The 15,548-nt window shown below is 41.0% G+C and overlaps 1 protein-coding gene across 10 annotated transcripts in view; it reads right to left on the reverse strand.

The window, feature by feature from the left end:
- Positions 1 to 12,461, reverse strand: part of GIT2 (GIT ArfGAP 2) — a 48,530-nt gene extending 36,069 nt beyond the window's left edge. For 5 of the 10 annotated variants that reach the window (XM_072415398.1, XM_072415395.1, XM_072415394.1 and 2 more), the window contains exons 1-6: positions 12,235 to 12,460; positions 6,792 to 6,925; positions 5,307 to 5,419; positions 4,356 to 4,461; positions 3,519 to 3,605; positions 1,602 to 1,732 (exon numbers count right to left, since the gene is read on the reverse strand). In XM_072415398.1, the coding sequence (XP_072271499.1) occupies positions 1,602 to 1,732; positions 3,519 to 3,605; positions 4,356 to 4,461; positions 5,307 to 5,419; positions 6,792 to 6,925; positions 12,235 to 12,286 (623 nt within the window). In that variant the 5' untranslated portion in view covers positions 12,287 to 12,460. Of the gene's footprint in view, positions 1 to 1,601; positions 1,733 to 3,518; positions 3,606 to 4,355; positions 4,462 to 5,306; positions 5,420 to 6,791; positions 6,926 to 12,234 lie in introns of all 10 variants that reach the window. The other 5 variants (XM_072415389.1, XM_072415388.1, XM_072415392.1 and 2 more) reach the window with 3 other exon arrangements.
- Positions 12,462 to 15,548: the final 3,087 nt, after the last annotated feature.

Consider the following 15,548-nt stretch of genomic DNA (forward strand, 5'->3'; position numbering starts at 1 on the left):
TCAATCAAACATTTCTTTTTCCTACATAGCCATAAGAGAGTACTGCAGAAAAACAAAGACTAAAAATATGCAATGAACATTATTAGGGATACTCCACTAAAAATGAGCAACCAACATGTATGTATGTAATTCAAGTAACATTCTCTGGTGGATGCAAGCATTTTAAACAAGTCTGACACAAAACTTAATGCCTACCAACAAGTGATTATCTAGACTAATGCAGGAGGATTTCTTGTACAATTCTACAGAAATACAAGAGCTTAAACTCTGCAACAGTATCCCAATCCAATCACAAGCATTTAAAGCAACAGATTAGGAAATACTGCTGCTCTCTTACTACTAATGCTATCCAGGAAACATTGCCAATGTATCAGAAAGTAAATTCAGCTTCTTTTTATCCTTGTGGCACCCTGCAAATAAGTCCCACAGACCATCTAACTGGCTCAGCAGGAAAGACATTGGCGTGTTCCTCCTGAAGAATGTTTAACATTAAAATGGTTTGAAATCATATTTGTATATGATAGACATTAAGTAGTGGATGTCCTAGAATGTAATCTGATGTACTGGGAGTGGAGGCATTGGTGCGTTATAGCATCTCCTGTATAAACGCTGATGGACTGGGCGGACAGAATGCTTTCTTTATACATATAAGGTCAGTATTCATTTCACTTTTTACTGGAGGGTATCTTTAGGTAAATATGGGCTCGGACTCTTGCTAGCGCCAATGTCTAATCCGCAATATGGGATGTGTTCCCGTTAAAGAAATTCTGTAGCCACCACATCTGAGTAGTCCATGAAGATGTGAAACTACAGATATACAATTATTGTTAAAGAGACCCTGTTTCCAGACCGTTGTTTGTTTTTGTTTTTTTTTTTAATGACAATTAGGTACCCAGCATTATACAATAAATGTTACCAATTGTAGTAAAGATTATACAGGTTAATACAGGGTGTGATGGCACAAATATATTTAGGAAAGTAACCAAAAAACATATAGTAAAGTAGTATCCTGTATCATAGACACAACCAAAAAAGTGCTGATCTTGACTCCAGAACACTATGAGAAATATCAATAGGGCAACAACTCAAAGCCACCTGGAAGTCAAATATTTTTATATAATAAGAGAATAAGGAGAGACTAAGTGCAGGACATAGGAAAAGACAGGAGAGGAGGGAAGAAAAATGGGGGATAGTTGAGAAAAAGGATGGGGGTGGGAGGAGGATATAGTCTTATGAGGTAGATGACCACATTTTAGGATGTAAAATTTGAAGTGAGGATAGAGTATAAATGTTATTGTTGTAGGAGAGGAGTTGTGTTGTGTGAGATGTTCTGCAGACCAGATAAACTGTTCCCAGTAAAACCAGGTGTGTTTGTTTTTGTATTCTGTATGGTTCCCCAGAAGCAACCAGATCCTTAAAAATTTTCATCATGTTAAAAGGCACATTACATGTGGAAAAAAATATATTTTGTGAAAAAAAGCACTGCATGTGAGCATTTAATTATTTGATTTTTCTGCACCTATACCTGGCTAGTCCTCTTGATTGGTATGTAGCTTATCAAATTCTAGGGGAAATTAACACACAAGACATTACCCACTCACCTGGCATAGTCAATGGGTGTTTTGCCAGCAGAATCAGGTGTGCCTGGATCTGCTCCATATACTGCAAGAAGCTCTGCTTGTAGGATTTGTCCTGCTTTAGCTGCCACATGAAGAGGTGTACTTCCCTTTTCCTTTATGAAAAAAAAAATATATATTGAAACAGCTCAGTCTAAAAAATCAGGGAAATTTTTGTAAATCATATCAATGCATTTATATGATGTTTTACAGAATTAAAAACTTGCAAATATTTAAAGTGTTGTGCATAGAGCCATACGCTACAATACTATATGACACTGTTAGAAAAGTAATTAATATTATTATTATTAGAAGTTGAAGCATTTTTGTAGATATAATTCTTTTATTCTAAAAAGAAACAGTTGAGGAATGCTGTACACTAATCATGAAATATATTTCCTGAAGTAATGGTTTAATTTACTGAGCTACAAAACAACAGTAATACACTTTAACTGATCAAAGCAACTTTCATCATGACTTTAAAGGAGGAGAGATCAAACTATAACCAAACCTTTGAAATTTTCAGAAAAAAATTAGATTTACAAATAATCTCTTTTCAAAAATTGCATAACATATTTAAAATTACTTTTTGGATCCCGTTTTCTTTATTTTTTTCCTATTTGTTATTCTATTTATAATAAACTTAAAACAATAATGTTTTTTGTTTTTTTTGTGGACTTTAGCCGCTTGTTGCAGGCTTTCCAAAGAAAGATTATCACGCTTAGAGAGAATGCTGAGATTAAAATGCTTTTTTCTTGTTCCCCTAAGGATTTTCCTAACAATTTAATCACCGTACACCCCAACTTTCTTCCACTCCTAAAAAGGCCCAAGATAGTGTGATGAGGTTTACAAGGGATGTCCAGGGTCTTCCCAAAAAACACACTCAAAATATATATGCAGGGGTAAAAATATAGGTAAAACATATTACCTACACAGTGCAGCTGCTACAATGCATTCTGTACTGCATATGGCACAATCAGGACACGCAATATCAAGAGAAGAGTAAAGTCTGTAAACAATCTTAGAGGGCAATACCTGGTATGTGTATGTGTAAAAAGCAGGCAAATTAGCATTGGTGATATTAAATGCGGCATACAGGGCATATCCTGGTGCTATTCAAGGGTCAATGTGTGCCAGATCCAAAAATTATCTTTCTCACATTGTCCAGAGTCTTGTCTAGTTACTTCTTGAGGATTGCTGGAACATGCATGTGAATTTCCTGTATAAATGTTAGTTACCCTTTCCCCACCAACATCCTGCTGTAATGCTTTTAATAGTAAGTAAATCAATAATAAACAGTATTTATATAGTAAATTTAACATTCTGCTTACTAACAAGTAAATGACATAAGGATAAGTTAGTTAGGCAACTGCCAAATAGGATGAAATCCTCCACATAGATGGTTCAATTAAGCATTAGCGTTTTACACAAAGTGTCTACTTATTAGGCAGAACAGAACTTCAATTATCACTAGTTGGCACATCACCAGTTGTACTTTTGCCAGTTTTCAGGTTAATTACTCAAATATGTGATGTCTCCCACAGGTTATGAAGCTTCTGTCTGCTTTTCATACTAGCAGGTTTATAAAACTCGACAAAATGCAGCCACTGCTCACCTTTTCATGATGACCGTGAAAGAAAACATGGTAACAAATGTTTAAAAAAAAAAAAAAAAAAATCAGAATACAGATATTAAACAAATGCTTTCTTATAACCTATAAAACTGCTCCAGGTATCACCTGTACCCAGTTGGAAGGTGCCTGGATATGATGAATGTAATGGGTTTTCTGACAAGCAAAACTCTCACACCGTCAAGGAGCAAAGGACCATGCACCCCTCGTGTTTCAGGTATGAGCAGGCAGCTCTTCACCTAGTGTCTACGCTCAAATAAACAGTTGCTTACCGGATTAAAAAAGTTAGCCTGCGCCCCCAGGGATAAGAGCCTTAGACAAGTCTCTAGGTTACCAGTTCTCACACTTGAGTGAAGTTGCTGCAAAATAAAGATAAAATATATTAGTAGTGCACATAAGCCTATTCTTTCTTCACTTCCACATAAAATATTATCTGTATCTTAAGGTAAACCCCTCCCCAGGGAAACGTATGCAGCTTTTGCCAGTTTCTCCTAAAACATTAGCTGCCCATCTGTCAGGCTGATCTAATGACGTCAATACTTACTAGACCGCTAATTCAGGACTCATGCATGTATATTTTAAGTAACAATTTCACTGGCTACATGCAAGTCCCATGTCAGCGTCCCAGAAAGTGAGGTCACATCATGACATCAAGATAACTAATATTTTCTTTTTTACCATGTAAATACATATTTTAAGTCTATTTTTTTTTACAACTTTTAATAATTAAGCAATGGCTGTAACATAAAACCAGAAAAAGACAAATATAGAAGGATTATAACCAATTCCCAAAAAGCTCCATTATTAGAGCACCTTACCTCATTGGTCATCGTGGCAGCAATATTAAACCCCCACTTCACTGGGGATATAAATAACCACTGTAGTGCTGTCCGTGCACCTATAATAACCATCAAAACAGACAGCAACAAATTTATCCACACCAACATTTTGTTAGTGTCAATAACAGACATTCTTCTTTATTAATGTCTGTTGCCTGGCCATCTCCCTTACTTACTGGGAGAGGAGAAAATGGAATCCCTATACAGAAAACAGGGATACAGAAGTGTTTACTAGATTTAACACTGCAGAATTAGAACATAAAATGTTACCTTGCTAAGGTCTTTGGCTGTAACACTATCATCATCTCGACAGGGTAATCGGTGAACAAATGCCAGCATTTGATATTTAGCTCTTATAAATTCAGCCTTGTTTGGACTGCAAGGTAAAAAAAACAATATTAAACAAAAGAAACTCACCAAACCTGTAAATTTGCAACCTGTAAATTGCTGACTTTCTAGAACATTTACAAAGGACATGAACAAAGTTTTAGCACTAACTTATAAAAAACATAATTCTACAGCAACTCACATGATTGGTTTTACTTGATGTTAACACATATATACAGAACTTTAGAAGAACATGAAAAAAAATTTTTTGCATTTGTATTGTTAATTAATTTGTATGTTTCCCAGACTTTAAAGACACGCACTTACTATACAGCGGAAAGCATTAAATTATATCAGCGGTTGCCAACCAGTGGTCCGCGAGAAAATTTTGGTGGTCTGCAGCCCTGGCCGGTGCACCCCCGAGCGGGGTCAGAAGGACCCCGCTGGATAGACGCACCGTCCACAGCCGCGGAACATGTACCCAGTACAAGTCCCAGGCGCAGGGAAGTGGGCGGGTTGTGTCCCTGGGATTTTAGTGGTCGGTAAAAGTCGGTGGATTTTGGGGCCAAGAATCTACTCATATGACACACTTTCTGTCACACCACCCCCTTAGACTAAGCCCTCATACATGTCGATATGCATGAAGAACTGTGGTAGCTCCATGCATGAATCCCCAAATTCTTGTGACCACATCCTCAAATTGGATACCTTATATTCTCAGGCCTTTCAGCTACACTCCCCAATGGAGCTGAACTGGTTGCAATCCAGTGAGTACCACTCTTTTCAAGCATCTTGAGATGATTGTAAACAATTAATTGCTACTTATCGAAACAATTATGACACTAACCACTGAAAAAAATAAATCCAGGTCAGATGAAAAATAACTGTACTTACTGAAGTTTATCCTGAGGATTGGCTTTACGTTTTCCACTCATTATAGATGCAGGATCCAGCAAAGAATGTTCCCAAATTGAATTTGCTCCATTGCTGTACAATGTCTGAACCATCTAAATAACAAAAGAACAAGTGTTAATGGATTACTCACAATAAAAGTGCAAACAGACAGTTAAAATGTCATAATTTTCAGCTGGATTGGGCTATAATGTTATGCTCCTAGAGATGTGTGCTGATGCCCAATTATAGTCAGTGAAAACCAATATTCCTCCCAGTTCCTGATCTTTGACCATCCTTAATGGACAGGCACGAAAGATGCAACTTCCAGGTGCATTCACCAGGGGGGTTGCCAGGATACCCAGCATAGAACACTGAACTACACTTACATAAAAGAAAAGATTGTAAACAGGTAAGTAGGTTTATTGTATTGAAGAATGGACATCATCTGTACCTTCTGCAATAAGTGACCTGCCTGCTCACAATGTATTCAAAAGTATAGTCCTGTTTTATTGTGAAGTCTCAGAATGAACAAACAAAACATTAATCTTCAGGTTGACAAAAGAAAAACTGAATGGAATTGCACAGGAGAATTGTCACAATCATAAAAAGTTGTTCATTGGATTAACTCTTAAACTCTACTGGGGAAAACCTTGGACACCCCCCAACCCACCCAGCAAGTAATCTATGTCTAGCCAGTTTGGGGGGTGGTGGGTTGGTAATCCAAAACAGTGCTCTACCGAGATTTTTTTTTTTTACCTGGGTGGAGAAAAGCTGTAGGCAGGAGGTCAAAAAGTCGGCAACTTTAGTGGCCCTAGCTGTTGTTACCATAGGAATCCAGTAGCCCCTATAACTTGGTCAGCAACATTGGGGTGATACACCCAGCTAATGGTTGGAGAGAACATTACAACACTTCAGGTGTATCCTCACCATTTCTATGGTCTATCCTCTAGATCAGGGGTCAGCAAACTCCGGCCTTTAGGCTAGATATGGCCTAGCCGGTAGTTCGTTCCGGCCTAACGCCCCCTGGCCGATTCGGCCTAATGCCGGCCGGCAACCCGCGGCTCCGCTTTTCCCTGGTAAATAGGGAAAGCTCTCCGAAGGGAAATCCCTCTCCTCCACAATGCATACAGAGGAGAGGGATTTCACTTCAGGGGGGTTCCCTGGTGGTGGGCGGAGCCATTGGGGCGGGACTCAGAGTCCGGCCTAGTGTGCTCCCGCCCACCCCTAAAATGGCCAATTGGCCATGAAAGTTTGCCGACCCCTGCTCTAGATCCTGAAAAGGTCCCACTGCTGGAAAACTATTGGACTGAGGAAGAAAGTGCCCATATCATGTGTGTGGATGAGTGAGAGGATGGCAGGGGTGTGTGTGGAGGTAGAAGGGGCAGTCTGGAGAGTAGCTTCAAGACAAAGACTAATTACATTAGGCATCCAAAGCTGTAACATAGTGTGAAACTAAATACAGTGTACTGAATATGAAGACCTTACCTGTAGAAGGGTTGGGGGCCATGGTGTGTGCTTAAGATGCCTCACTTGAGAGATGTGCCGTCCCAGGCTTCGATGTACACTGCAGCATTCATCACATATCAAGACACCTCTGTTAATAGATGCCCAGCGAGGATCTTATAAGAAATAACATGAATACAAACACATTAGATTAGCAACAACAAACTGAGCAATCTTTCCTCCCACTATGGATGTATTTTGCCCAAGTGACGAAGTAATACAAGTAATTCTTATCTTTCCTTGGTGATGGGCAGTCCTAAATGCAGCAGAAAATGTCACCCGCATTCTGACATAGGCGCTGTTCTCAGCAAAAGTCTACTTTAAGCTCTGGCCAGTTTACATATGTAGAGAATATATCAATAATGCCCTGGGCTCAGAGGAATTGGAATAAATGATGCTTGTTTGTTGGGAGCAGGGAATGATAAGAGAAATATTGTGTGCGTGCTTTCCAATATGAAGCAAAAAGGTCACTGGAGCAATAGAGTCAATCGAAGCAATTTTCTACTTTCCCAAAAATTGCCATTTTATGGACACCTTTAAGCACTACTCAGGATTCAAAGTTTAAGATATTTAACAGTGTTGCATTTAATTCAAAACTAGTCATCACCTTACAGACAATGTGCTGGGTGCTACTTATGTGTTTAAAAAACATTAAAGCAAAGATGCAAAATCAAATTTTTCAATGCTGATACAGTGCTCAACCCAGAAACTTTTTCAAGCCGGGTGGGAAGAAATTTTAGGTGGGTGGCAGCCCCTGTATTGTGAACAAACTTTTTGGTAACCACCTAAAAACAGCCGGGTGGGTGCTGAAAAGTGCCGGGTGGTACGCCCAGCTAAAAGTGCCTGGGGAGAACCCTGCTGATATATTGTCAAAATTTCCCCTCTGCGCCATCCTTAATAATTTAATTGTTTAAATTTAGTGGCTAAAGAATGCAGACTTAGTTTCATGTATATAAATGCTTGATAAACAAATAGGAAAACTCAGGTGTACACGTGAACTCACAATAGCCGACTGAATACTATATCCTGGCTATGACTGAATCATGCATAATGGCCACTTCCAGCAATAACTGTACTGTGAAATGGGAAGGCGGTAAGAGTTTGGAGACACGTTTTGTATTGTACTTTATACCAAGCTGTAATTCTGCTTTAACATTTCACATAATGCTAAAACAGTCCAGAACATGCAATTACATACATTTTCTGGATGACTACACTTCACTACTGAAGTGTGAATCAACAGAAACTTACAGCAGACTGCAAAACTACTAGCTTATCAGCAGATCAACATCATATATTACACAGGAATGTTACTTAACTAACTGAATATTAATATTGATAATATTTGGGTGTTCATACTGCACTCAACAAAACCATTTAGAATTCAGGAGCCAATCAGCTGCTGACCAGTTGCATTGCAAATACACACACACACACACACACTTACATAAGATTCAAGGAAGAAATGTTAATCCACTACCTCCATTATAAATTGGGCCGCCTACCCTTACACAGTAGTCCCCCTCTATATTGCAGTTCGAAAATTGTGGTCCAGGTATGTTGTGTTTTCTGCAAACCCCGTGATGTTGTGTTGGAAAGCTGTGTGGTGATGCTGGGAGTTAAAGGAGGAACTAATCTGGCCAATTGGAATGCCCCATTGATTTGGATTTAATTAATGGGCATTCCAATTGACTGCACGAATAGACAGCAGCCAATCACAACCAGGATTCAGTTGTGATTGGTTGCTGGCTACTTGTGCAGTTGGGGAAAGTTAGGCATCCAAGTATCGCAGATTTTCATTTATCATGGGTGGTTTTTGAACGTAACACCCAAGATAAATGAGGGTAAATGATAAGTAGCCAAGGCTATTTTCTCTTTTTTCTTAACCAAATTAATATATATTTATATATATATATATATATATATATATATATATATATATACATACATACAGTAAGGGAAAGAAGTATTTGATCCCCTGCTGATTTTGTAACGGTAGGTTTATTGTAGGTGTGAGAGACAGAATAACAACAAAAGAACCCTCAAAAACCCAGTGCTCAAAAGTCAGAGCAGGATGCGCATTGTAATGAGTGAAATAAGTATTTGATCCCCTATCAACCAGTCTGGAAACTGGCTAGGCCACTTCTTGGGTCCTTAGGTCCAGGACCTTCATGTGCTTCTTCTTGAGCCACTCCTTTGTTGCCTTGGCTGTGTGTTTTGGGTCATTGTCATGCTGGAATACCCATCCGCGACCCATTTTCAATGCCCTGGCTGAGAGAAGGAGGTGCTCATCCACGATTTGATGGTACATGGCCCCGTCAATTGTCCCTTGGATGCGGTGAAGGTGTCCTATACCCTTCAGCAGAAAAACACCACCAAAGCATAATGTGTCCACCTCCATGTTTGACGGTGGGGATGGTGTCTTGGTGTCATAAGCGGCATTCCTCCTTCTGACTTTTGAGTACTGGGATTTTGAGGGTTCTTTTGTCTCTCACAGCTACAATAAACCTACCATTACAATTATAGACTGGTCATTTATTTGTCAGAGGGCAAATGTACAAAATCAGCAGGGGATCAAATACTTCTTTCCCTCACTACACACACACACACACACACACTATGCACCTTGTGGTATACTGTAATGTGAGGAAATTTTTTAGAACAAAAGTAACAATGTTTGACTACAGGATATTTTATGTATGTATGCATGCTTCAGGGATGTCATTTAGGACAAATGGTAAAGCACCAAAACACTCCTATACCATGCACTACCACACGAAGGTGTGAAACCAGGCTTACTAATGAATGGGGGTGACTATATAGACAAAGACAGGTTTTACAGGTTCTCAGACTACTGACATATTTTCCTTGCTTGACACAATCATTAGTCTAGGGCAGTGTTTCTGATCTTTTGGCTATCTGTAAGGGTGACATTCTTCCCTCTGGCCAAAAATATAACTCTAATATACTGTGAGCTGTGGCTATAGCAAATTTCTTAGGGATTCTCTATGATATGAAAGTTATTTAAAAGGTCCCCCTATGTAAAAAGGTTGAAGAAAGGCCCGAGGGTCAGAACAGTGATCCTGCAACCTCATTCATGACCCAGCTTGGTGCCCCCATTCATTCTCCACGGAACAGACTGGGCTGCTTGTACATGTTGCTTCCTACTGTCATTTTTACAATCAATAATATTTTGTAATAAGATGGTCTGACTGCTCTGGGTTACTGCACACCACAATCTTCCACATAAATAAGCCTATAGGTGTGAACAGCTGGTAAGCCTGACCAGGGAAACATTAAACAGTAGGCTGGTCCTAAATTAGATTTTGAGGAATGAGCTCCCTGAGCTTGCCAACCGGTGCCAGATCTTATAGTAAGGAACAGAACGAAGAGACAAAAAAATAAAAGGAACAATATTTCACTCAGAACAAGCACTAAACGTATGTACCCGAAGAAAAAAAAACTTCTGCAATCCTCTTCCTGTCTTGACCAACAAGAGGATGCATATGACTTTTTTTTAACCTAAAACTCACATTAAACAAGAGAAATAACTCCCTGGAGATATTTACACATCAGCACAGTGTAATATGAATTCCACATACTACTCCTGCCACATTCAGTCTACAGAACAATCCAGGTTTTAGAAATGTTCAGTCTATTGCTTTCAAAGCACAAGAAAGAAAAGACGTTGTATTGAAACAGGAAGACAGGATGTAGCTATCTCACTACGATTTCTGGTGCACGCCAAGCAGACATTTACATGTATCCTTTGTCAGCAGGGAGTGTATGTGACACGTACAAATATAATTACCTACAAACTACAGCCGCTTCCATAGCTAGACACTACAAGTACCATCACTAGCAATGGGAAATCGTCCATTTGTAATTATTATCGGTGTGTCCAGGCCTATTCATAAAAATAAATCATTGAACCAATAATATTCATGCCGGCCTCTATCTATAGTATACTTTATACAGGAAAGTAATGCCGCCGCTAAAGGCCATTACCTCCCGCACAGAGACGTTACATGTAGCATCTCACCAGTAACTGCCCATGGGAAATGAATGGGGGCGCTAATGAGCAGCTGAGTGCCAAGGCGGGTCCATCAAGAAGCAGCATGGTGGTTGGGGCTTTAGAGAGCCCAAAGTGCGCACTGCCAGGAGCCTCCCATGAACCAACGTTCCCTGCGCCTGTCTGAACCTAAATCAAATATCACAAGACAGAATTTTCCTAAATCTTATGTAGGCTGAATGGCTCCTCTGGACCTGGCTTACCAGAGCCCCAAAGATCAACAACTGAAAACAAACGTCCCGAAGTCACTGCCACCAATATAGCAGCCATCTGATCACATCATACGGGTTACAATTCTGGGCTCGCTTCATTCCCAAAAACATCCCCATCACATGACAGCTACAAGTACATTAGTATGTACCCCGGGGGGTATTTCATGCTCAATGACCACACCAAGTAATGCCCCCTGAATGTTACATGGGAGCGGTATACACCCACAACACACGTGAAGAGCACCTGTCTAGGGTGCCCAGACCAGGGCGAGTGCGATTGGTTCAAATTATCCTTTAATATTGGAAACGTGCAGCCAGGTGAGCTTATTAGAGAGGAGACACGCCGCACCTTACACGCCATACCCGAGTCTTCCCAGGAACTGGCACCGGCGTGTGAGTCATGTCACCCAACATCTCCATCAATGCCGAGCACAGACAAGGATGCCGGACATTACATCAGCAATGGGGACCATGGCTCTGCTTTACCATGACACTAACCATTATTTGGGTGTGACATCGGCCTGAGGACTAGCAGCGCACACTCCTGCACGCTCCTAGAGCTCTGACAAAAGGCTTTCTTTGCCAGGAGCAATTTCTCTGGACCTAAGAAGGTGTATTGTGTATATGGGGGGGGGGGGTCTATTTGTTGTTTAAAGAAACAAATATAACTTCTGTCATGATTGTTTTCGCCATCTGTCACCATTGGGGAGATTTCCTGCACCCCGTGACACAAAATCCCCCCAAAGTGATGGGAACATCCCTGTGTGATCACAACAATTACCCCTGAAATATTCCTGCTTTGGTGACAACTCACATTCATCCTTGGTGAGCGTTGTCACCTGTGAATAGGTGTGGATGGGCCCATGTCACAATGGGGCCTCCAATAATCCGGATGTCAGCGTTGTATGAGCCCTGATGGAGGATTGCACGGCTCGGTCATACACGGATCGGCCAAATACAGATCGATGACACATTGTACAGGCCGGGGGTGACCCTCCCTGTCAGTGTACCCGGGGTATTACACACAGGAAGCCCCCTGCCTGCCATCAATACACCGACCTCCTCTAACCTACAATACACCCAGATATGTCCCCCCCCCCCGGGATATTCCCGGCCCCCCAGCTGACAGGCCCCCGCTTACCCGGCAGGCTGCAGTCGGCGCACAGCTCCGGGCTCTTCAGGCGCTTGGACATGATGGCGGGGGGCCGAGGGGCCAGACCCGCGCTGTGTCTATGGGCCGCGGGGGGATGCTATGGCCGACTCTCTGGTCCCGGGACACACAAAGCACGGCACACAGACGCTAAGCGGCGCTACACACAGCCCGGACAGGCTAGAGTCCCGGCTCCGCCCACCTCCGAGCTAGACACGCCCCTTCCACCCGGCGCACGTGCCCGCGGACAGCCGCCTGGCACGAGCACCCCGCCCCCTCCTGGGAGGCAGAGGAATGTGCAGGCTGGCATCCTGTGTGCGGGCCGGGAATGGCATTGGTGCCACACAACACACCCGGGGCTTCCTTTATACTCAATGCAGAACTTGTTTTATGAGAATAGGCAAGGTTTAGATATTGTGTCCCAGGAGATTTATACTTCACATTGGATGATGGGTTGTCAGGACTGGGGGGAGGGGAGACCTTTCCAGAGACACCCAGCATAGAACAGCTTACAGGGTGGCCATCATAATAATAAAGAGGACCTGTGAGGTATGGGGAGCTGAAGCCGTGACACCTATTCACTATCCCACGCAGGGCCCCTTCACTTTTTCTGCCATTTTGGATTGGAGTTCATCCACCCCCCAGCACACCTATGGGAAGCCAGGCAGGTAAGACATTCAGGGGACATGTCCTGTCCCTTCCTCCAATGCCTGCCTGACACGTCATTTTGTATAGGTAGATATTCAGGATCACTTCCAGTGACAGGACAACAGACAAGCATTGTACATACAGCAGTGATCTGTTCTATGGAGAGAGGAGGATGGGTGACAACCGCTGGGCTCTACAGGAAAGAACAAAGCTTTTACATTAATTGTTCATCAGTCCGCCAGGGCAGATTGATGGACGATATTGGGAGACATGCTGTACACGTGCCATATTTTTACCCCAGGACAAGTATGAGCGTTCATCTCAGGTGGCAATCATCTGACCTGTGTACCCATCTTTAATTCCTCGCTTTATCTCAGTTTATTCCAATGTCCCTACTCCTAATATATATCAGCAATAAACCTCAACCACACCCAGGATCAAACACATTGTGGGATTATGCAAAGCAGCAATATACATTTTAATAGAAAGACTTTCTATAAATACAAACTCCTATAAGACTTCATTCCCCATTCTCCCATTAGAATGGACACTTCTTCCTGGGGTGGGAGAAAGAGGAGAAGCTTGGCAGCATAAGAGGCAATGAAAAGGTGTAGATTGATGGGAAAAGGGGTCCAGGGATGAGCGGCTATAGTAGTATTAGCGGTGTGTGGCAGGATCCATAGGCAGGGACACCTACTGCAACCTTCTGAATGGGCTACGAGGTCACATCCACAGAGCAAGGCTGCAACCACCAATTTAGACACTTTGTGGATGTGATCAGTGGCTGTCTAGCAAGTGATAATATTTACCAGACAGCTGCCCTGCCACAGGCTCACCTAAAGTCCCAGACGCTCCCATTCATGCCAATGGCATGGTTTTCCTTAAGGTAACACCTTAGTGTCTTCTCCTTCCCCATTCTTATCTCTATGAACAGGTATATCATTGATATATTAAAACACTTTCAATACTATATTTAGCAGACCAACTATAATAACTATAACACTATAATAAATAATATTATTAAACAATATATAGGACCAACATATTACGCAGCACTGTACATTAAATAAGAGTTGCAAATGACAGACAGATACAGACAGTGACACTGGAGGAGGAAAGGAAATATTTATTGTTAAGGTAAAAACTTATAGAAATAATATTATTAAACACAAGTTTATTTATATTTTGGTTTTCATCTGTAATAAATCGGTACACTGGATAAAAAAATCATCTTGTTTTACTCACATCCTGATTTCAGGAGACAAGCTTTAATTTTCCCCCCTGAATATCATGTTGCTACATTTTGCACCTGCTGAGTCTTTTAAGATGTGAGGAATTACATGTTATCATTTATAAAGATTTACATTTGCTCTTCTTTCAGGATAATATGAACTAATGCTTCGCTGGCACCCTTTAGATGTGATTGTTACTTTCTGTATCAGTGTCTGGGCTGCACATGCAAAACATACACAGCTAAAGGGTGCTGGGAATGTGTTCTTTCAGAGCCAAGATATATATATATATATATATATATATATATATATATGGCTATAAGACAGAAGGGAAATGTGCATTCTAAATTACTTCCTGGAATTCTGTATTGCAGGGAAACACCAAATACCACCGCCCAACATACCCCTATATTTAGAAGACAAATAGACACTTTACAAAACATTGTTTTAAAAAATATCTTGATAATATTGGGTAAGCCTGGGTGTAAAATTTGGGTAATCCTGAGAAATGAGTTTGCACAATGCTGAGCCGTTGCATTAGATCTCATACTTAGACTTTGAAAACGTAGTTGTACTTCTCGTTTACTGAGATAACAATTATTTGTGATTTTTGGCAGTTTCTGCATTTTTCAAATAACTCTGCTGCATGTCCTATTCTATTTGTATAGTGGAAGGCAGATATAAAAATTGTTCTAGGACATAGAAAACAATGCCTCTATATATTGTCCAATTTGTTGTCTCACAGCCCAGTGCAAAGTAGCTATTGAATAACATTTGCTTAATAAATCATTGTATCTCTGCGGAGAACATTTCATGTAAGATTAAAGTCCATTGCAGCCATAATATTTGTTTTTGGTTTTGCAGAGAGTTGGGAAGGGTTACATTCTCTATCAGATAATATATCAATAGGGCTGTCCTAGGGACACCGGAACAGGAAATGAGGGGAAGGGGTCTCACTGGGACAGGAAAATGCAGAGCTCCTAATATTTCCCCATACTACTAAATGTAATAATGTTTTTTGTTATTTCTGTCCTCATTGAAGAAATGTTTTATCATTAACAATAAAAATCCAGCAGCAATCCTAATTGTTCTCTAATCCAAAACTAGAAAAGTGAATTGGTTGAAGAAATGGCAGGTTCTGCATTTTGCATATTTCACAAAGTTTGCTCCTACTTTCTGCTCATTTAAAAGAGCGCTCAAAACTCATTTTTTCAAACTTGCCTACCCATCTTCTTCTGTCTGCTAAACCCTCATTACTCCCCACCACTACATATCGCCCATCCTATTGTGTGTGAAATTTCCCCACCTACTAGATTGTAAGCTCTTCGGGGCAGGGTCCTCTCCTCCTGTATCACTGTCAGTATTAGTCTGTCATTTGCAATCCCTATTTAATGTACAGCGCTGCGTAATATGTTGGCGCTATAT

Source organism: Pyxicephalus adspersus, chromosome 6 (assembly GCF_032062135.1).
Source record: "Pyxicephalus adspersus chromosome 6, UCB_Pads_2.0, whole genome shotgun sequence".
Lineage (NCBI taxonomy): Eukaryota > Metazoa > Chordata > Amphibia > Anura > Pyxicephalidae > Pyxicephalus > Pyxicephalus adspersus.